This window comes from Betta splendens, chromosome 7 (assembly GCF_900634795.4).
Source record: "Betta splendens chromosome 7, fBetSpl5.4, whole genome shotgun sequence".
Lineage (NCBI taxonomy): Eukaryota > Metazoa > Chordata > Actinopteri > Anabantiformes > Osphronemidae > Betta > Betta splendens.
The window spans coordinates 8,192,783-8,214,482 of NC_040887.2; the positions used below are offsets into that span (position 1 = coordinate 8,192,783).

Consider the following 21,700-nt stretch of genomic DNA (forward strand, 5'->3'; position numbering starts at 1 on the left):
CGAATAGGAAGCTAAAACGTGGAGACATCACCTAGCCAGCTAATATTAGCTTGCATTCTAGCCAGCTACTATTCCCACCGTAGCCCACATTTAAACCACGGGGACGGACGGGCAGCGTGGCCGAGCACCGCGTTCGGCGTTGATTCGCCTCCGACGCCCTCGTCAAAACGCGAGCATTTCAAGTAGTTAACAACACGGCTAAGTTAATGGCAACGTGTCATCGGCGTCGACTAACTTCTTCCCTCATTACCCAGCTTTAAAAAGCGACTCGCTCGCGTTAACGTTAGTTTATCCGCCAGTCGGGCGCTCGTCCGCAGCCCCGCTTTGCTGCTCGCTTCAAACCAGATGAATATTCAGACACGTACATTTAAAAAAAAAAACAAAAAAACGTGCGAGTGTAGTTTTCTCCGTCTCGGGGTCGTTCAGTTCTCGCCCGAAGCGCGAGGATTTTCTTGGCCATTCAGCGAATATTGTTTACGAGTCAGGGGAGATGTATTTTTAAACGGGCGAGCGCCGTGTTCTCCACATTCCAATTAATAGGCGACTTCCTGGCCTGTATTTGCGTGGAAACGCGGGCATCACAACATTATAATGCACGCTTCGCTTGCAAAGCCCCATCGCACTTGAAATGAAATGCCATCACACCGGAGGAAACAGGGAGGAGGATGGAGAGTAGGATTTCCAGCAGCCTGCCTATTACGCTACTTTACACATAAGGCGAAATGATGACTTCTTTTAAATCGCTCAGCTTATTTCTTACGGCTCGCTAACTTCAAATGAAACGCGTTAGGCTTGTTTTCTTTTTTTTTTAAGGATAGATTTTTTTAGGCTGGTTCGGAGCATATGCATAGGAAGTGTGTTGTCATTCAGGTAGACCCATGGAAATGTTGGGTGAGTAATTAAATGGATGATACATGACTTCACTTTTAAAAAGGGTTCCTTTTTTATGCTGTTGAAAGTATTTGACCTGGACTGGAGTGTTGCACAGTCTCTGTTTTCTGCTTCGCAAGGATGAAATATTCAGATGATACAATATGAAAGTAAAAGTTTACTTGAACTCTTTAACCTTATGTGCATGTTTAATTATATTCTGCTGCTCGTATTCATGTAAATCCTTCCAGTCAAAGTCAGCTCCTCTTGTCTTTCTGTGATGCTATCAAACGTAACTTTAACTTTTTGATGGGTAGAAACGAGTGCATTCATGGGCCACTGTGTGTGGAAATTCTTTTTTGTATTTATGGATTTATAATGACCGTGACACGAAAGCAAGCGAGTCCTCCACTGTAAAGCTGCCTATAATTTAGGAAAGATTATACATAAATCATCAGGCTGTTTTGGAGCTTTTCATAATGTTTTGCTGCCGACCGTCAAAGTCCGGTGTTAGTAGCCTCAAACACTAATTCTTTTGACGGGGAATTACTTTAATGTTTCAAATGAGTGTAAACAAATTACCTCAGTCCATGTGACAGGGGAAGATAATACAGTGGGATTTGAATGGTTTGGATGTCAGTGTGCCAACCGCTAGGCAGAGTGCCACCAGGGGGTGCTATTGAGCCACAGTAGCAGACTCCCCATTTGAGGGATCTCTCCCTGGCTATGACAAAAAATGAAGACATCTGGTTTTACGATAGTAATGACTTCACTGTGGTGTATAGTCCGAACGTATTCATCTGCATAGGCGAACCTAACGAATGGGTTGCAGTTGTTTGTCTCGTTTCCTCCTAAACACTGTGAGCTCCCACTGAAAACCCTTACATGAAAGTCGCTCTGCTGAGCAGGTTAAGTTATTTTCAGTGTTCCTGTGAGGCCGGTCAGTGGAAGAAGGAGGAGGAGGAGGAGGAAGGGGAGCATATATATATATTTATATATATGTATATGTAGAGAGAGAGAGAGAGCTTCATAACTTTGTGTAAATGGCATGTCATCTTGCAAACCTGGCCCCTTGAAGCTTCAACACAGAGCTGTCATGCAGAGCGTCCTCTCCTGCTCTTTATTAATAGTGAACGTGCTTTTTCCACGTGTTACAGTTACAGTTTTGCACGGCGCGGTCACAAGCGCCGGACCGCCGCGCCGCTGAGCCCGGGTTTCTTTAACCTTTTGTCCTTGTGGCATGCGGGCGGCGGGGATCTCTCTTCGTTGTTTGTCAGGTTCTATGATGGCCCATAACAATTGAGGGTTACATCTTGTGTTAAACCCAGAGGCCATGACCCAGTCTCACTCAGTGGTGTAATGTTTACATCCCGGGGTATTTCTCTCTAGTCTAAATGATTGTCAGGGCCCCTGGGGGTGTTTTTTTCTTCACACTCATAAAAAAGCAGTGTGGGCCTGCTACTTTAAGTACAAGGCCTGGAGGGCAATGAAAAGACCCGGCTGATGCGTCTTACGCTCAGACTGCTCTGGATAGAACTACAGCCAGTGGTTTCTGAAATCTCCACCAGCAGAGACGCACAAATACTGCACTGCAAGAGGCAGGAGCACTTTTTGGCAGCATAACGCACACCTCCATGACTTAAAAGAAACAATGACACTGTAGCGAAGTCAAATCTCGTCTTTCTGCCACTATGACGTTGGATCCTGAAACTGTCACTCGCCTGTGAGATTTGGTTAAATACAACTTTACTGGCACATGCTGTAACGCTAACACAGGTGGGTCACAAAGCGGCGTCAGTCAAAAGCAGTTTGAGCGCTCGTGACAACACAGATATTCAAGCACAAAGGCTGCGTTTTTGAAAGGCGGTCTTCGGAAAGAATTCTCTCCCATTTTCAAGCGGGTGCAGTTTAAAACATTTCACGATGTTACCGCTTCACTCAAAGTTCAGGGTGAAGCGGCAGCAAAACATCAAGTAAGCACGCAGTCAGCCATTAACTTACAAAAGTGCTTGTGCAGCAGTGGTACAAATATTTCTCCGCTGTTTTGTAAAGAAGGATGAATTTAACCTTCTAGTGATGTCGGACGGCTCGCTCTCCGGGTTTTGTGTTGAATCAGGCTCTACATCTTTTTTTTTTTTTTTTTTCCCAGGCTTTTAATTGAATCAGTGAGGTGTGGATGGATGGGACCCAGGTCTGGTCTGTGGTTGCTGAGACGTATCATTCCTAATGCCCGCCTGTAATAGACCTTTACTGACTGCTTTGCACTGTCTCTACTGATTGATTGTATTGACTCATCCAGTTTACCACTGATGCAATAGGGAGTGTTATTGACCCGTATTAAACTAGGCCAGAGCTGCAGCAAGCCTTATTACTGTCAATTTTTTTAGGGGCAAAATAATTCACTTTATAGCGAGTTTTATTGTTTTCAATAGACAGCAGACAAACCCACTGTGATTTATTGTCATTCATGTTGTTATTCTAATCTCAAGTATCATATTTTGCTACAGCTCTTATGTGTTATACATGTATTTCAATATACTGTCTGGCTTGTGTTGATATTGCTTGCATGGGCAGTTTGCTTAGTCACCACAGGCTGCGAGATGCTTCTGTTCCTCGATTTTCTCTACTTTTCTCTTTGCCTCCTGAAGGACTGAAGAAAGTTCGTAATCCGGATCGAATGTACAGATCAGGAGTGTGTTATGCTGGCCATGGTCCACCTAAGAGTATCAGTGATGACACAGAGATGAACAGTAAGAGTTGGTTATTAATACTGCATTGCTGCTCAAAGTGGCCACTTTCTGGCCAATCTATTATTCATTCATTGATTCATCTATTTACTTCTTAATTTCATCCGTCCCCATGCCCCCTTCTTCGTTTTTTTTTTTTTTAATTCTTCTCCAACACAACACCCCTCTGGCTGCTCTGTTGATTGAAGTGTCTGCTTTACGGGATCAAGCTGTCAATAGCTGAAGTGTTGTCGTTAACTAAGAGTGATTGTTTCAGGTTGAGGCCAGGGGATCAGGACCTGAGCAGACCCTCGGAGAGAAAGCTTACACTTTGAGCCATCAATTATAGCCCTGTACATGTACTCGCCTTTTCACCGCTTCTCTCAGTGCTGCGTTTGATACATGAAAAAAAAAAAAATCTAGTATTTATGTATTACTGAGGATTATTATTCTACGATCCCCTCCTTCAATCTCGGTTCTCGTCTCACCCTCATTACATTTGTGCTCAGCGTGAACTGTAGACCAGAGGCAACGAACAAGGACAACACAGCAACATAGCTGAGGTTTTTATGACTTATAAAAACAGCGTCTGTGGGAATTGCTCCAGTGCGCTTACAAGTGTGCGCGCAAGTGCTGTTTTCTCTCACAACCCAAACAAATCCATCAGAAATGTAGGCCAAAGTCTGGATTTTATTTGTGGGTGATTTTCCCTTCGCTCCTCCTCAGAGGATGCGTCAGACTTCTTTGCCTTTGTCTTTACCCATTGAAGGAACTGCCCTCTGTGAAGTAGGTTGTTTCTTAGCACAGAGAAGGCCCTTCACTGTTAATGAATACACCAGTCTCCGCGCTGCTGGAAGACCCTGTTGATCCAGACTGGAGACGCAGTAATTAACTCATGTATTGTCATTTCCAAATGGAGAGTCTGATATCACCCCAACCTCTTGTTCCCTCTTGCTCCGCCTCACCAAACATTTGGGTATTTTTCACCAGAGAATATTCGAAGGGATTTAATAGCAGGGGACTGGCTGTGCAGCTCTATGAAACAAGGGCGCAGACTGTAACAGGGACATTGTTGATAGACTTTTGGGCTCCCCTTCATGTGTGACAGCTGTGACTGACGATACGTTTTGCCAGTCTTGCTCTTTCCCCTCATGTTATTGCATGGTATTACAGTATCCGCACCCGTGTCAGACACCTTGTTTAATGCGTTCAGCCCGGAGGTTTTTTTTTTTTTTTTTTTTTTTTGTCCCGCCTCACCAGGACACTCTGTAGCAGAACGCGGCAGCTCGAACAGGCAGGTAAACCATTGATCTGCGTAATCGTCTGAGTAATTGTGAGCGTGGTTATGAAACAGAAAAAGAAGGGTGCGTGCGTGCGTGCGTGCGTGCGTGCGTGCGTGCGTGCGTGCGAGCGCCACGGGAGGAGAGGGAAGCGAACTGGAGCAGGAGAGGGAGTGTGGGAGAGAGACCTCACCTCTGCTCTCCTTGAGATGGGATTTTTATGGATGGGTGAGCTTAGCGAGCGCCCAGAACACATAAAGAGTCATTTTCAGTTTGTTGCAGGTAGTTAACCATGTGTGCATGTTTGTTGAGCTTCCAGTAATAGGCCTCGTCTCTTTTTTTTTTTTTTTTCCTCAGCTGTTTGACTCTCAGCCTTCCCTCATTAGGGTGTTTTATCAGAACCCCGCGCTGCCGTAGCGCGGCCGGGGTTTGGCTGATGAAGGGAATGTAGACAATGCAGGTGTTGCATAAGTAAAAGGATCCAGTGAGATTCGCTGTAACTCAGACCTCTCACTGGCAGCGAGGCTCTCGCTGTCAAGAAAACAACAACAAAACACACCCGTCCCTCTTTTCCAACAGCTGTTGTGTGTGTTGCAAGTCAAACACTCAGCCTACAGGAGAATCTGTCTCTACAATCAATGTAATGTGTTTCTCCGTGCAGTTTCCCTGTAAAGTAGCAGCAGCAGACTCTCTCCGCTTGTGGGCGGCTAGTTTCACTGTCTGTAAACAGGCTATTGGCCGAAGGATGATGATAATTATCTTCCTCCTCCTACGCGACGGCGTGGCCGCTTTAAGTTGACTCCTCTTCACGTCCCCATCACGAGCCCCTGGACCGTCGGCCAATCAACGTTATTACTGCCAAGGAAATTTAACACAGCTTAAATTGTCCCGTTGTAGCGAGCTCAGCTGCGGATTTCCCCGAAGAAGACGTTGGTCTGATCAAGTGCTCTCATCACTAGTGGCCAGGAACATCCCGGCTTTATTGCAGATACGATGTAAAAATCAATGCAAAATGCTATAGACGTTGAAGGCGTGATCATATTCTGTGATTCAGGCGTCGAGAGGTTCTGATTTGAAGCGCGTTGAAGGCTGCAAATAGAAAAAAACGTCGGAAAATATGAACCTGGGCGTCACAAATCATTAATGGCGGTAGTGATAGAGTTGGGGCTTAAGTTGCCTCAAAGGCTGGTTTGTTAAAGCGAAGTCCACACGGGCCAGATTCCATTACTTTTACAGGGTAACCCCACCATCCCCCGTCTGTCACGCCTCACACCCAGTCTGATTTAATCCACCGTTACAGGACAGCGAGTCTCCAGCTGACCACTGCTCCCGCGTAGGCTGTGCCTCTGCTTTACATTTTCACCTGCTGCCAACCTGCCGTAATTGCGTTCAGCATGTTAACCTGTCACTGCACCTTTGCCTTTGGTCCGAGCTTTGGGTCCACTCTGTCTTTGGAGCGGTTTGACATGCTTCCTCCTATAGCGCCGGTCATTATGCGTGCAGCATGACACATCCCACACACTCCAATCGTGGGTTTATTTCAATTTAGATACTTGTCATATTTTTTTATCATTCCTCTGCCTTTCACCAAATATATTTTTACACACATCATTGTGCATGGTGTAGAGACTGCCTGAAAGTGGGGTGTCTAATATTTTTATGTGCATGCTGGGAATTAATGTTACCTGCGCCTTACATTTTCCTCCTCCGTGCCTCGTTTTTGTGTTTTTTGCGTGCATGCAAATATTGTGTTCACGCTGAAAGTTGGTGCCTCTTTCTTTCTTTACTGATGCAAGTATAATGATGCCAATAATAAGTGATGCTAGACAACCCCCCCCCATCCCTCTGACTGTGACAAAATATCTGTTGCTTCTTCAAACATAAGGTTTTGGATCAAACATAATTGCTGGTGTCACAGATGTGCGTGCGTCACCAGGTGAAACAGCGCTGCTTATTTTGTCTTTTGGAAGATTCACTGTTGGCAATTGAGTTAAAATAGGCTCGATGTTAGGAAAAAAATGCAAAACAGGTCATTCTTTTTGTTATCTACCTTCAGTGGCTGGTTGCTTGGCTACAGAACATGAGAGATTAGATTTTGTTTCTGGTGGTTTAATGTTTTTAACCAGTTAAAGGCAGCTTCATTTGTAGTCTATAGGGGCATTTCTAGTGGCCTAATGGACTGCTGCCGTCCAACCTACTAATAAGAGACACTGTCACAGGCCTAACTCAGCTTAACAAGGCACTGATGTGCACCCACACTTTGTTGGCCTGTGATCTACATTTCTATAGGAGCTAGAAAAGAACAGATACCGTTCAGCTGCTTTTCGCGTCCTTAAGCCATATTAGCTACTAAACTGTTGTGGAAAATGTTTGCATTCAAACTGCTACTTTGGATATGCACCACCAGCAGCAATTTGTTGAGTGATCTATAGCAAAAACATTAGCTTGCAATTTCTCCACAATGTGGGCACAGATTAAAAAGAAAAACTGTCAGTCCCAGAGTGCTGCGAGACAGAGACGGAGGAGACAGGGTTTTGCGTTCAGGGCTTGGATATTGATTAAAGATTTGTTTTTGTCAGCCTTTCCAGTCCCATGACCCTCACTCTTGTCTCCAGGGCGGGGCTGGAGCAAGCCAGCGTGACAGATACCCTTAAATTTGGCCCGTTTGTTTGCTTAGCAGCCAGGATCAGTGGGTAATCCAAACATCAGCAGCAGAAATATATTTATTTATAGCTCTTTGACAGAGGGTGATGTAAATTGCGAAGGGGCTTGCGCCGGTGGCCGGTGTCTGGAACGCGTCGGACCTGTAGCCTCTGTGCAGGGAAGTGCTCCGCTCTCCGTTTAGCCTTTCCTCCGTGCGAGCTCGCTCATCAGGACCCAGGATGTAATTGGCTCCAGTGTGCCAGCTCAGCTCCGCACACGCTCTCATGTAACAAGCTCTGGTATCGCCCTGTCTTGCACTCCAGTGTTTTACAACCAAATAGTAGTTTTCTGTGTGCGCCTTCCCTGGCTAACGTACAAGCAGTCATTTAGGCTTCAGAATAAGTATTAAACCTCACGGGGGGCTGTACGGGAAATGCAGAGAATTAGAATCCCTTCAGGCTTTGATCAGTTAGCCACACTTACGTCTCCAAAGCCAGGATTTTGTGGGTAATTTGTTGTTTATGCTCTGATCAAATCAGATAATTTTATTAGGACGTGCTTGTCTGTAGTCCAAATCTGGCATCTAGTCCGTTCCCCTGTGGGTTGTTTTCAGCTGATGCACAAACTATATGTGGATATCAGTGCCGCCGTGGACGGGTCTTTAATTAGTGAGCAACACTTTGTTGCAACACTCCCAGTTCCTCCTTCACATCTGTGGAGATGTCTGGCGGAGCGGGCCGAAGACTCGCAGCCCGGCAGCTGAAATATTATTAGTGTGGATAAATAGCAGCTGCAAGAACAAAACATTTTGGAGTTATGAGAGCATAATGGCGCAGAAGAGAAAGCTCAGCAGTTGTCAACATCAACAGTTGCGTGGAGTTTAGTGCTTTGAGAGTCCGGCATAAAAACGTTGTTGTGTAAAAACGGGGCCTCTCCCGCGTCAGACAAGGACTCTTAAGTCAGAGAAGACCAGCGCAGAGAATCTGAAAAAGGCCCACTTCTAAAACACATGCTTTATTTAACAGCATGGAACGTGACAGTAGTTGTTCTGTTCTTTAAAGAAATCCTGTCATGTGGATCTGAGCTGGATGAACAGATTGGACCGTGCTTGTTTCACTATTCACTCATCAGCGAATAGTGACTAAATGACAGCAGACATATGAACACACACATACATACATGCTGCAAACACCAGGAGCTCACCTCCACAGGTGTGTGTGGCGACAATGCTGCGTTTGGCTCATTTAAAATCAGCGGACAGATAGTTGGCACGTTCCCTGAGGATACAGTTCTCTGTTGTATCGCAATCGTATTGGTTCTCGCTTGTCTTGGCTACTTTTTAGCAAGTGAAACACATCTCATCCACCCTGATCCACGCTCGCCTAAGTGACCAAGGAACCGGGTTAACGCTTGTCACTGGTGCCGGGCCTTCGTGGACTCCTCTGTTACTTAGGGGGTTGTTAGCTCGCGAACACAACGCCGGCATTTCTAAGTGAAACGCAGTGATGTTGCAGTTGTGTCCCCCTTTCATGTGTGCAGCCTACTGAGCTAGGATGTGCTTTGCATAATTCATGGGCCCGCGGCGGAGAGAGTTGTAGAGCCAACAATACCCCGCACGAAAACACGTTGTGCAATGACCAGTGTAATTAGAAAGTCGTGAAATGATTAAAACCAAGTGAGAGACGAGCATTTCATCGCGTCGGTCAAGATCCTCGGCGCCGTGTGCTTTCGCCTGCTGGCAGCCCGAGCAGACATATCCTCCTACGGTACGTTTCTGTCCCGGCTCCCTCGCGGAGAGAATCCTCGGCGCACTCCAGACGTATTCCGATCCAGCTCTGTCTGGCGATGATGGTGTCACAGGAGCGCGTGCCAGAGGGCAGCATTGAATTCTGAATGATCTGCGCCGAGACAGACCCGCCATATGTATCTGCTGCCTCTGCTGTCTGTCGGGTACAAAGAGCAGATCTTCACAGCGCGCGTTGTGGGACGGGGGGGGGGCGTCCAATGCACTGCACTGACCCGCGTTGTAGCTGTGTGAGGAAGCGTCAGCGAAGGCCTCTGCAGATCCCGACCCTCCTAGTAAACGACAGCAAACCGTCCGCATTGAAGCAAACGCAGCTTTGGGCCTGGTGCCGTTTATTAGAACCCAATGACAAAAGAGGAACGTGTCCTTTTTTTTTTTTTTTTTTTCTCCCGTACCATTTGATCGTTCAGTTGCAGCGTGTTTCCTTGTTCTGACAGTGGAACTGCTCTCGTGGCGCCTGGAAGCAGATGCTGTATGTGATTCTTAATTGGGCATCGCGAATGATTACGGATACCTGCGCGGCTCACGTAAAGCGACATCCACATACTGTACAGATGGAGAGCGCACATCCACCCCTGCACTGCTCTGGGAGCAATGATGCTCTGCCGTACGAGTTACGCCCAGAGGCTTCACGCCAGCACCGTCTCTACGGACCAGCTGTGACAATAGTAGCACATATAGCAGGCCACATACAGCACAGCACTCCTGTTATGTTCCTATATTTAAGCTCTTCTTTGCTTTATTTCTGTTAGATTTTGCTTTAGTTTAGCCGTTCTCCCCAGTAAATCGCTGATTTCAGCTGCGTCCAGGATCAATAGTCTCCTTTAACTTTAAGTATCTTAACTGAAACTTTCAAAAGTTTGGAAAATATTGCTCTGTTTATGATATTTCTTTCTTAGTTTCAATTTATTTTGGCACTAAACTGCATTACAGGTGAATACGGTGGTTTGGATTGCCTGCATTCAGCTCACACCCTGAACAGGCTCTGTTTCTCAAACACTAAGTGGATTCTGCTTCTAATTGGGCCAATTTACTTGCGGACGCAATAGGAATGCAGGATTTATGAAAGATTAAAAGTTGGTCCGTGCTGACGGGGAACACGGAACCCCTGAACCTTCCTGGCAGTCGAGACGAGTCGAGCCAAAGGAACGACGTAATGTAGTCGCCCTCTGCTTGAAGGGACCCGCATTGTCTTGCATTGCATCTGTTTGTCTCAACAACAACCGTAGTTTTTCTCCAGGCTCCTGTGCTGCACCGCCGTTATTCTCAAACACAGGTGTTCTGCATGTAACGTTACCGCTAATGAAAAGATCCTCATTTTGTATGTAAAGTACTAAAATTATTGCCTTTTAAATGTGCACTGATAAATAATAGGGTTCTTTAGGATATAATAATTTGAACGTGTTTTTCTCCTCCTAAACAAATGTAATTTGTTCACGCTTAAGGAATCTGCATATTTGAGCATGAAGAAGGCAACAGAATGAAATGAGCATTTGAATGCACCCATGCATGAAGGCGTCTTTAAGCCTCACTCCTCTATAATGCTCGCGAGCTGATTGTAAAATGTAAATTATAGATTGAACGACATATATTATGATGTAAGCATTGGGCCTGGAAATTGTAATTATTTCCCTGAATAATGTAGCATAGTCTGGCTCGCAGCATGTAGATTCCCATACTAAATCCCCATACACTATAAAATCACTCAAGGGTGTTTATTGTGTCTAAATAATGAATAGACACAGCCTTTACAAGTAGACAGTGAACTCCCCTGATAGAATGTATTTCACAGTAAAATAATTTAGCCAAGCAAGAAATACAGTGTACTGTATGCAATACTCTATTCTTAGATTAATTTCTTAACTCAGTCGGGGATTGATATTTTACAGTCGGGGTTGTGTTGCATAGAAACCGGTGCAGACGAGCCAGTCGATAACTCGCGACGCGCTAAATACTCTGCTTTGTCTTTCCCCCGTTGCAGATGAACATGGACATTTGAAAATATACCTGCCCAAGAAGCTGCTTGAATGTCTACCAAAATGCACCTCGCTGCCAAAGGAGAGACACCGGTGGAACACTAATGAGGTAAGGCCACCGCTGCTTACCACAGCGCGTTGCTCACGAGCCGCCGTTCTACAAGGGCGCCCGTCCGTCGAGGCCCCTGAGGGAGCGGCTCGTCTGGCGGACGGCCCCTTTAAAACAGCGCCGCGTCCTGTCGTGGCTCCTTGAACTGCTCACATAAGCTACATGTCATGTTTAATGTCCTTGAATATATTCGAATTCACTCATTACCCTGTGTTTTCCTCTTTAATTATTGCTATCAGTTACAGCAACACCCACTAATAGATGTTATTAGTCCTAAGTACGGATTTAAAGCCTCTATTATTTTGTATTGCTTCTAAAATACATCACATCGCATTTTAAAATGCTTTAAGTAAACTGCCTATAAAGTTGATTGTTTTCATATTGACCTAAAGTTGCTTGTAGATTCTTTTTCCCGAGTCAGAAAACAGCCTGACCTTTGATTGTGATACAGTTCGTTCTCTGGATGAATATATGAATAAACCACAAAAAATACACAATCCATTCCCTCCCTCCAGCCTCAGTTAAAACCCAGACAGTTATAAAATACCTCCCATCTCGTAGTTGATGTTTACAATGGATTTGCCAGAGCTCTGCTCATCCTGCTCGGAGTTTGGCATAAATTGAACGCTAATGTCAATTGCACATTGAGCGTTATTCAGAAAACTTCATTCCTGCTGTATTTAGCAAGCGTTATGAGAGGCTCTCGACGGAAACATAAACAGTGTTTAACACTGATGCTGTGACAGCTCAAGGTGTCTCGCATTTCATATTTGCATCACATTAGGGAAGATAACGCACCACTTTAGATTCTCTCTCTTCAAGGAGCACTTTGCTTTTGTAAGACATCACAGGCGCTTTTTGCTGTGGTTTTGCTTGTCTTGTTTCTCTTCAGAAAGACAAGTATCCTAAAATACTCGAAATCACTAAATTATTTCCTTAAAGGTAAATGTGTTGTGGTTGATGTTTATGGTGTTTTTGTAGGGAAGCACCTACTGAAGGCTCCGGGTAAAAGGCTGCATTAGTCACTGCTGCTGAAATCCTATAAAGTCCTGGAATGTGTAGGTTTACTAAAATCATGAGCAATGACTGGATTAAACAACGCATCAATAAACGTGCCCCTCCCAAAAAAGGAAGAATTAGTAAATGATTCAAAAGAGGTTTCCTTATTTTCTAAACATTTTACTGAATTATACACACGCTAATTGATTTGATGGATTATTTTACTGCATGCATGAGCATCCTCAGCAGATGCTCACATCCCAACCTGCTCATTTTCTCAGGAGACCAGTTGATGTATTTATCACTTTCTTGTCCAGTGTTGATAAATAAATCGCCGGTGTTTCTCCTTTGCAGATACTAACTGCTATTAATTAGATCTAAATGCTCTCCTTGACAAATCTCAGAACCAATATGCAAGAATCAGCCATCCGTGTGTCTGATTAACAAATTGTGACCATATAAATATAGTCATCTGCAGTGATGAAAGTTAATTGACTGAAAAACAACCAGATGATAAGGCAGCAGACAGGCTCATTTCTAAGGAACAGGATATTCAAAAACACAATCTGTCATTGATGTACAGTACAGTTGTGCGTTATTAAGCACAAGTACTATAATATACTCCCTGTGTGTAGTGGTTATGTTTCAAAGAGTAGAAAGGTTTTGTTTATCTGTGGTAAAAACATGGATGAAGACAAACATATAGTGGTGACTGATAAAGCGGAGGATGTTCACGGTCTCTTATATTCCACATTATTGCTGTCTCCATCTCGCTAACACTGCCCTAGTTATGAGAATAATGTATAAAGCTTGTGTGTTTCTAATTGCTTGATGTTGTAACTTGTTTGCCCTGTGTGACCTGCATTGTGCTGCTAGCAGTCTAAATTAATTAACACGGCTTTGAAATTGATCTCAAAATGTAAGTCTAAGCATTTGCGGCGGATAAATGCTGTCGGCTACAGTTGTTAGCATGTCTTGTCATTTATTACCAAATTAAATCATAACCGCCACATTTGGGGAAAACCAGCGACTCACTGAATGTTACTGGAATGCAGATTATTCATCGGGCGCGTGGCAGCCTGATAGGGTATTGGAAATAAAATGCTTCTAGTGGTGTTGCATGAATACAAATTGTGTTTTCCAGGACTGAACAGACTGTGGCAACCTTTCCTAAAATCAAGGACTTTCCTTTTTTTTGTGCAGACCATGCAAATCAGAGGGTTTGTGCCTCAGTGGTGGCAGACGGGCAGGAAGGGAGGGATCAGAGAGGCTCTTGTCCATGCAATTGTGTGACTCTTAGTGAAAGTGACACCTCATCAATTCCGTGCATATTTCTGGCACTAGCTCAGCATGCTTAATGCACTAATTTCCCACTTCTTCCGTTCATGTAATCTTAGTAGTCTGGTAGGTTCAGGCTGCTAATGTTCGCCTGAGCAAAAGGGGAATTTATTGTGTGACAAAGTTTACCATGGTTATTTTTCTTATGCGCAGATATCTGAAGCAGACAGTTTGACAACTTTTAGTGTATGTGTGAAATGTATGCAGCAGTGAACATTCAGGATCCTCTAGCAGATTTATTAGAGGTCCACATGTTCATAAAAATGTATGGAATATGAAAAGACATAATAACTATTTTATGACTCTATTAGACTACTGGCTGTAAATTAATCTGCAACTAGTTATGCTTCATCATCAGTTGATTGTGAGAGCAAATGTAAAAAAAAGATCAGATGTGAATTTTAATATTAGTTTATTTAGGAAAAGCTTAATGGCTTTGGTAACGAAATGCTAATTGTTTTATTGACTTGCATGACTCCTCTCCAGTTCAAATGATTAGTTTCTTTCACTGGAGCAAACTTATTACGTATCTTTTGGACCCTTTGTATGTTTTACATTGCTGACATGACTCCAAAGCTGATGAAGGCTCCACATATGCTTTATGTTGCGTTTGTTTTGTTCCTCTCCACCACCCGCTGTTTGCAATTGTATAATATTTGCACCTTGTTCAAATCCAGGAGAGTTGTGTTTCACTTTCATTAATACAGAGGTTCACGTGTCACACGTTTACTTTTACTTTTAGTTTCAACAGAAATGAGGACACAACCTGTGTTTTGAAACCTTTTTGTTAAGGGGAATGTGTAGAGGTTGTGGTGCTGCTGCAGAGGTGGAGCGAAGCTAATGCAGAACTATTCATTTCTGTTTCATTGTTCCCTTATGAGTGTGCAGGAATGCATTTCAAGCATTTAGTGGAAAATTGGATGAACCAATCAAATCAAAATTCAAGGGGAGAGATGGGAGTTTAGAAAGTTTAATAGTTCCCATGTCATTGAATTATGAGTAGTGTACAAGGTGCAGATACGCTGTCAGCGTTCAAATGATCAATGGGAAGGACAGAATTTATTTAGCAGCTGTAGCAGAGAAAAAGCAGGCTAATAGATAAATACTAAACAAAACACAAAAGTAGGTAGTGATTAAAATATAACCGTTTTGAAAGCAATCGGTGACATTCATGTGATCTGTCAGCTGGTAGGATGAGACGGAGCCTCTCTACAGTCAGTGACTTTGCACAGGAGAACGGGGACGTTTCCATGAGGTCTGCATTTCCCCGTCTGTGCACCCGCGGTTTCTCAAACAAGACGCGCGGCAGCAAATCTGCACAGAATTCCTCTCAGGCTTTGCAGGCGGCGGCTGTTGTCTGCTCGGCCGCTCTGGCACCGTGACCTCTATTTTGCCAGACATTTCAGTTGAGATTAGAATCTTTTAAAAGAAGGACATCTCACACAGGAGGGGCTTTAAGCTTATATCCCTTTCAAGATCAAACAGAGTCGGCCTGATGTTTGGTTGTGCTGGCATGAAGGTTGCAGGACTTAGGATGTGGTGGAGAATTGCAATCTCAGTGCTATTTCCAAGACGGACTTCATGCTCTTTGGTTCACTTTTGAGACTGTGTTATTACTGGATTCAAAGCGAGCGCAGCATCTATTGGGAAAATACCAGTCAAAGAAAGGAGTTGATTTGATTTAGCCTGAACTTTCCTGCTATTTGCTTTGCCCCGTAACTATGTACTTCTGTACCCGCTCTTGTGGGCAGAGTGTTTGAATGACAGCACCACGCACAACGGAGGGACGTCTCCCATTTTGGGCGCGTGAGCGTTCAAACAGCAGCGAGCGGCGAGGAGCACGGCGTGCAGCTTGAGCCGAGGGAGGACACTGGGCCTAACACTGTGACCCCCTCAGCATTTAACGGGAACCCAGCTCCTGAACTGGCGCTGAACCAGAGCGGACGGGAGAGCACGGGTTCCGGCCTCCGCCGCCCATTTGACGCCTCTGTCGTCAGGAATCCGCGGGACCACCGGTGGGAAACGCTCGGTGGACTCACTGGGCAGCGGGTGTCATAGACAGGGAGGAAGCGATCAAAAACCACAACAAATGGAATTAAAGGCGAGAGCAGATAACGCAGAGAGACTGTTGGTAACAGCGTAAGATAGGCCCTTTAATGACAAGCATAATTGGATGCTGGGCAGCGTAATCATTCACTCCTTATCTCTGACTAAAACATAATTTCTGTTAACCCGCTCCACGCCACTGTGATAGCTACAATCCTGCTGTTACGATTTCACACAACAATACATCCTCTTGGATATAATTACAGAAATACAGAAGGGAAATGAATATTTTTTTAATCTTCTGTTCTTTGAAAATCGTAATGACTCCTTTTTTTTTTTTGATTTTTAGAAAAAAAATATTTCATTTAAAATATGAAAGCATCTCAGCAATGACTTTGCATCTCACATGTGCATAATGGAGGGGTCATCCTTGACTCATAATAATCACACGCTAATTTCCGTTCACTGTTTTATCTCCTTTGCTACACTCGTCCAGCTTTTCTGTGATTCACAGCAGTGTTCCTCTAAAGACACCGGTTAGTGTAGGAGGTAAAATACCGCTCTGATTATAATCGGCAGCGCTGAGATGAATCAGACAGATCTTGAAACAACTCGTCTGGCTATTAATGCGCTGTATTAGTTGACAGTTTAAACAATTACCGGTCATTAAATGAATGGAATTTAGCGCTCAGCCTGCCTGAAGCATAATGGTTTAATGTTGCATACAATATATAAAGGTTTGTTCTAGCGTGAACAGAGATGCTCTGAGGTGCATCTACCACCAAATAACACTGGGAACCTGCAGAAGAGTCATTAAATAACATATATACTGTACATATGGCTGCAACTTTTAGAGAGTATGCCTGCGTTTATATGCTACACTGGATTCAAAAGCTCAGACACACACACACACACACACACACACACACACACACACACACACACACACACACACACACACACACACACACACACACACACCAGACAACAAATTAGATCTCGTGTGGAGTGTAAAGCAGGACTTAGACTTGAGCTCGAGTCTCTTGGTGCAAAGGCACGAGCACCTCCCTTTGGAATCTTCTGACCTCATTAAAAGACTGTGTGGATAAAAGCTTTCTCCTATGGATTAGTACGTTTCATATTAGAGAGATCCGACGTTCCCGTTCAGACTCCGAGGTGCCGTCTCGCTACCGCCGTTTCAGAATTTCTGCCATTAAACTGCCAAACCTCAACCGTCAGTGTTACTTTCATGGACACCGGTGCTCAGAGAATTTACCTGATCGAACACAAGGTCATGCTTGATTAAATATTTATCTTCATTTGAGCTCCTTGACATGCATGGCTTTCTCTGCGGAGTGTAATTAAAATGACTCCCACCAATTGCAAATGTTTACGGAAATGTTCATTAGCTTCTGTGGGACAATCAGTGGAAGATAAAGGTCATGTTTGTCCATCTATCAGTTTGTTGATCTGTTTGTTTGTTCTTGTTGCTCTCCTCTTTTTTCCCCCTGTCTGCGTTGGATTCATGCCGTCCTTCTTGCCACTGAACAGAGTAAGTGCAGCGCATCCTGTGGGGATCTCTTTTAACCAAGGTTCAGGATTTATTTATATCAGCTCATTGAACTACTCAGTTGAAGCTTAGATGGCGAAATGCCTGCACAATTTATTTGAGCTGCTCAGAGAGCACCGTTATTCAGCCACAGTGTTGCAGTATGACAACTTCTCACCATTTCTTTTCAAAGTGTTTTAATAGGAAACCCAGGCTAATTTATGCCTGTGTAGAGCCTGTGTTGAGTGATCATCTACTATAGATATGTTCCACTCAATTACAACTTACTAAATATATTTCAAGGTGCTCTTTTCGTCACATTCGGCTTCTGAGGGTAGTAAACAGGACGATACAGAGCTGGGAGAGTTTCCTTGGATGGCTGACTTCAATGTAACTTCCTGTGAGCTTGATAGCTTTACTGATTGCTTGTGTGGTAGCTTACTGTGAAGTGTCAATTGCGCGGCTACGGTGTAGTGAGGCAGTTGTAATAGGAACCCACCAGTCAGGTCATTCGGGGAGTCCTGCATGCTATAGGGACCCTTGCTTTTCCTCTGGATGCACACACCCAGGCGGAGGTCCTCAGCATCCTCTGAAGGCAGGGGTATCCATTCAAAATTGCCTGACCTCTATTGTAGCAGATACAGGTCACTCCACCTCCTGTGGGAAGCCTCTAAATTGAACCCAGCTTGTGTCTTTGATTTCTTTCCAGCGCTCTCTTCCTCCGGTTCCCCTCCTTTACTCTTATCTTCCGTCTCGTTCCCTTTTCCCTCATGTGTCCACTGAGTTGCGAAGCTACTCAGGTATAGACGGTAAGATTCCTGCAGTACCTTTCACTTTGAATCGCTGGGTCAGGATTTTTCTGTGCGGAACCATTTTGTAATGGAGTTTAACTTTATTTACTAGATAAAGGGAAATGAGTTCTGCGTTTGATGTGTGCATCTATGCTTCAGTAAGCTGTTATATTGTTCCATATATAGTAGATGTTCATATGAGTGAATACCTCTGTTCTGTCAGCCATGAGTGAGATTGAATGGCAGGAATATTATCATATCCACCGCCATGGCCTCTCTGTAATCTAAGTTGCCTCATGAAACTTTTAAAGGTGATGCTTTTTCAGAACTGAATCTTCCATTACTGTATATATTTCTACCCGAACGATAGAACAAGTAAACATGTCTAAGCTTCTCACTGTGTAGTTTCACATAAGTGGACAAGCATTATTGGACTCATTTAGTTGCATTCGTGTATAAAAAACTTCTAGTAACGTGCTTTATTATCTCTTTAGGATTTAAAAAGCTATTTACAAGAACTTTGGTATTTTATAAATATATTTCTTTAGCTTGGAGCTCTGGGAAAACTCTGTTCTTCACAGGGAATACACATCATAGAACACGTATAAAAAAAAATTGAAATTTTATAACACAGAAATGCCAACTGACAAGAGCAGACAAGAAAAATAATACATGGAGAGAGATTGCAAACAGAATGAATGCCAGCTTTACTCTTGTCGTTTGCGCCCCGTGGAATACAAAAAACGTGCTTTAACATCCTGTCAGAAGTGTGGCAGGAGATTGCAGCGTACGAGGAGGCCGTCGCTGCAACTGGTAAAATATAAAATGACTCAGTTTGGAATTATGCATATTGCTTCAGATGATGCATTGGTTATGATCACTACTGTATTGTTCAGCAAGTGTACTTAAAGCTTTGAGGGTGACATTATCCTGTATGTCAGATATAGCATCACACTTTATCTTTAACCAAATGCTTCTGTGCAAAATGGCACATACAGTAACTGTATGGATGAAAACGTGTGAACATAAAAAACAAGCACTAAATTAGGCATTTTACATTTAATGTTTAATGTGTGTTTGCATGCATACGCAATGATATGCTAAATGTGCGTATTGTACCCATACACAGTTAATTAAATATAAGTTTTAAAAGTAGACTTGACTAAAATAAAGCCAAGTCTGTGAGATATGTCTAGCATCATTATGATAAAAGACGGAGGGTAAATAATAAAATATATTAAAGCCTGGAATCCCCAGCACAAGACCAGAGTAAGTACTCGTAGTATTTGTCATCTACCATCTATTATGTATGAATTAAATGTCATACACAGGAGAATGTTCTGTTTCAGCAACTAAGTTAGTGTTTAAATGATTACAGCCAAAGTAAACACAATATTTTTAACTCTGCACCTTTCAGTTGTCACCACTTGTTCACATCTGTTGTACCTACTTTGCACGTTTTCACTGCTAATCAGTTCCCGTTTACTCTCCTTTGCCCTCTTCTATTCGGCTGTTCTATTTCCACTGTCTTGTCTTTCGCTATTTGCACCAGTTTCAGTTTGTAGCACTGGTTTGTTGAGGTTTTTCAGTTTTACATGGCTGAAATTGACTTGACTTGGCTTGACATGCTCTGCCTTGCAGTTAAAGGTAATATTTGCAAACCAGAAATGAGAACCTCCCTCAGTTTTCACTTTCATAATGTCTTTCAGTGTTCAATGTTTAACCTCTGTGTGATTGTCAAAATCATTGTCTGTGTTCAAATTATACGAAAGACAAAGATAATTATCACCCTTCTACTCTGAATACTTGATGTGGCTGAATTGTATGGGTCACTTTAGGGTCAGAGAGCTTCCAGAAATCTTGATTAGTTTCTTAGGGACACGTCTCTTGATCAGCCATGAATAAGCAGATTGTGTATTATTTGTTAGGAATCAATATGTTATTAGAAAGCCACGCTGTATTCCATTCTATTTATTTCTTGTCCATCCCCTGTAGTAAGTACATGGGCGCCCATCCTTTCTTCATAGTTCGGAGTACTTTCCCATCTGAACATGATCTCTGCTGAACTACTTGTGGAACTCTCCTATACTTTAGCTCGGGCTGAGTTCATATTTGGGAGGCTTTTTCATTTTGTTGTCTGTTTTTAGACGTTCTGAGTTGTTTCATAACGCTTCATGTAGCTCAGTGTTTCTTCAGCTCTGCTGCTTGTCCCGATTCGTATTTTATGAAGGTTGAACAGCAGCGGCCGGCCGAGGAACACCATGTATGTGTTTATTTTTGTTGAGAGAGTGGAAGCGGGGAGAGAGGCTACTTCAACCATTCCTTGGAGTATAGGGGTTTTTTAGAGTATCAAAGGAGCACGTCATTTTCACACTACGAAATCTAACATGTTAGGATGCAGTTGAGCTCGGAAGATGCTTTGTATGGCACCGGATGGAAGAGGCTGTCCTGACTTAGAGTGGATGTTTCACAGACGTTGTGCAGGAAATCCCTTTTTAGTTTTGTGGACTCAGTAGGAGGCCTGGCGTTTGAGTAATCAGTAAAAGGCCACATGGGTTCCTCTGATTCATGGCATCCTTCCTGCTCACCCTACTCACTTTCTTTGGTTCACGTCTCACTATCTCTGTCTCTCTTGTTGTGGTGGTCTTTGATCTCTAAAGGTCCTTGAGAATGAGGAGCCAGCAACAGCAGCAGGCCGGGATTCTCTGTGGGCCTGTTTGGATCCCAGCCCATCATGCCCTTTTCTCTCTGATGGACAGCTCCAGGCATGGCAGTGCCTCAATTGCCCTGCTGCATTAGGCCTTCATCTGATTAAAATCCTTTCTCATTGTCAAAGGCACGGAACCAGAACTAGGGCTATTACTGACCTTGTTTGTAGGCTTTAAAATCTTCATTTTATACATTCCTAATGACTTTAATGATACATCTTTTGCTAAACTAAACAGGCTGATGCTTTCAGTTCTTCGGGTGGTTGCAGAAATTGTGTGTTATGGAGCCACATACTGTCAGACGTACATTTTTATTTTTAGCCCACTCAAATAATGTAATGCTAAGCATCTGTAGAGTTTGCAAACGAGGAACCTGAGCATTTGGCGGGTTGACACGTCTGTGGATCCAAATCTGACTGGGCTGTCATGAAATCTGATGGTTACATCTAGCAACAAGAGCGACTAACTAATGAGGTGTTAGCATCAAATCCAAGATGCTGCTTAGTCAAATTCCAAGTATTCTCGAAAACGGATCAACTTATTTGTTCTGTGCTGATTAAATATCTTACATTTTTCATCAGTAGACTAAAGATACCTAGATTTTAATTAGTCGAGTGCCTTGTTGTAATGTTCCTCACTTTGTAACACTGCCATAGGTCACCCTGACCTTTTGGGCTTCGTATTTGTGTTGTGCTGAATCACACTATCAAAGGTTATTACGCATAAGTTCATTGTTTTGTTTCTTCCTTCCTATCAAAGCTGCTCATTCAGGCAGCTTGTAGGATCCTAGTCCAGCAGGAATTAGGTGTCCTTTTGGCTGAATGTCCTTGAGCCCTTTGTTCATGTGGGCAGCATGTGAAG

The 21,700-nt window shown here is 43.6% G+C and overlaps 1 protein-coding gene across 11 annotated transcripts in view; it reads left to right on the forward strand.

Moving 5' to 3' along the window:
• The window catches only part of camta1a (calmodulin binding transcription activator 1a), a 232,346-nt gene that overhangs the window by 428 nt on the left and 210,218 nt on the right, over window positions 1-21,700 (forward strand). For 8 of the 11 annotated variants that reach the window (XR_008695062.1, XM_055510029.1, XM_055510028.1 and 5 more), the window contains exons 2-3: window positions 3,519-3,620; window positions 11,305-11,408. Coding sequence is in view for 10 of the 11 variants with exons in the window: in XM_055510029.1 (XP_055366004.1) it covers window positions 3,519-3,620; window positions 11,305-11,408 (206 nt within the window). In the remaining variant the exon portion in view is untranslated. Of the gene's footprint in view, window positions 1-84; window positions 892-3,518; window positions 3,621-11,304; window positions 11,409-21,700 lie in introns of those variants that run through there. The other 3 variants (XM_029157476.3, XM_029157478.3, XM_029157477.3) reach the window with 3 other exon arrangements.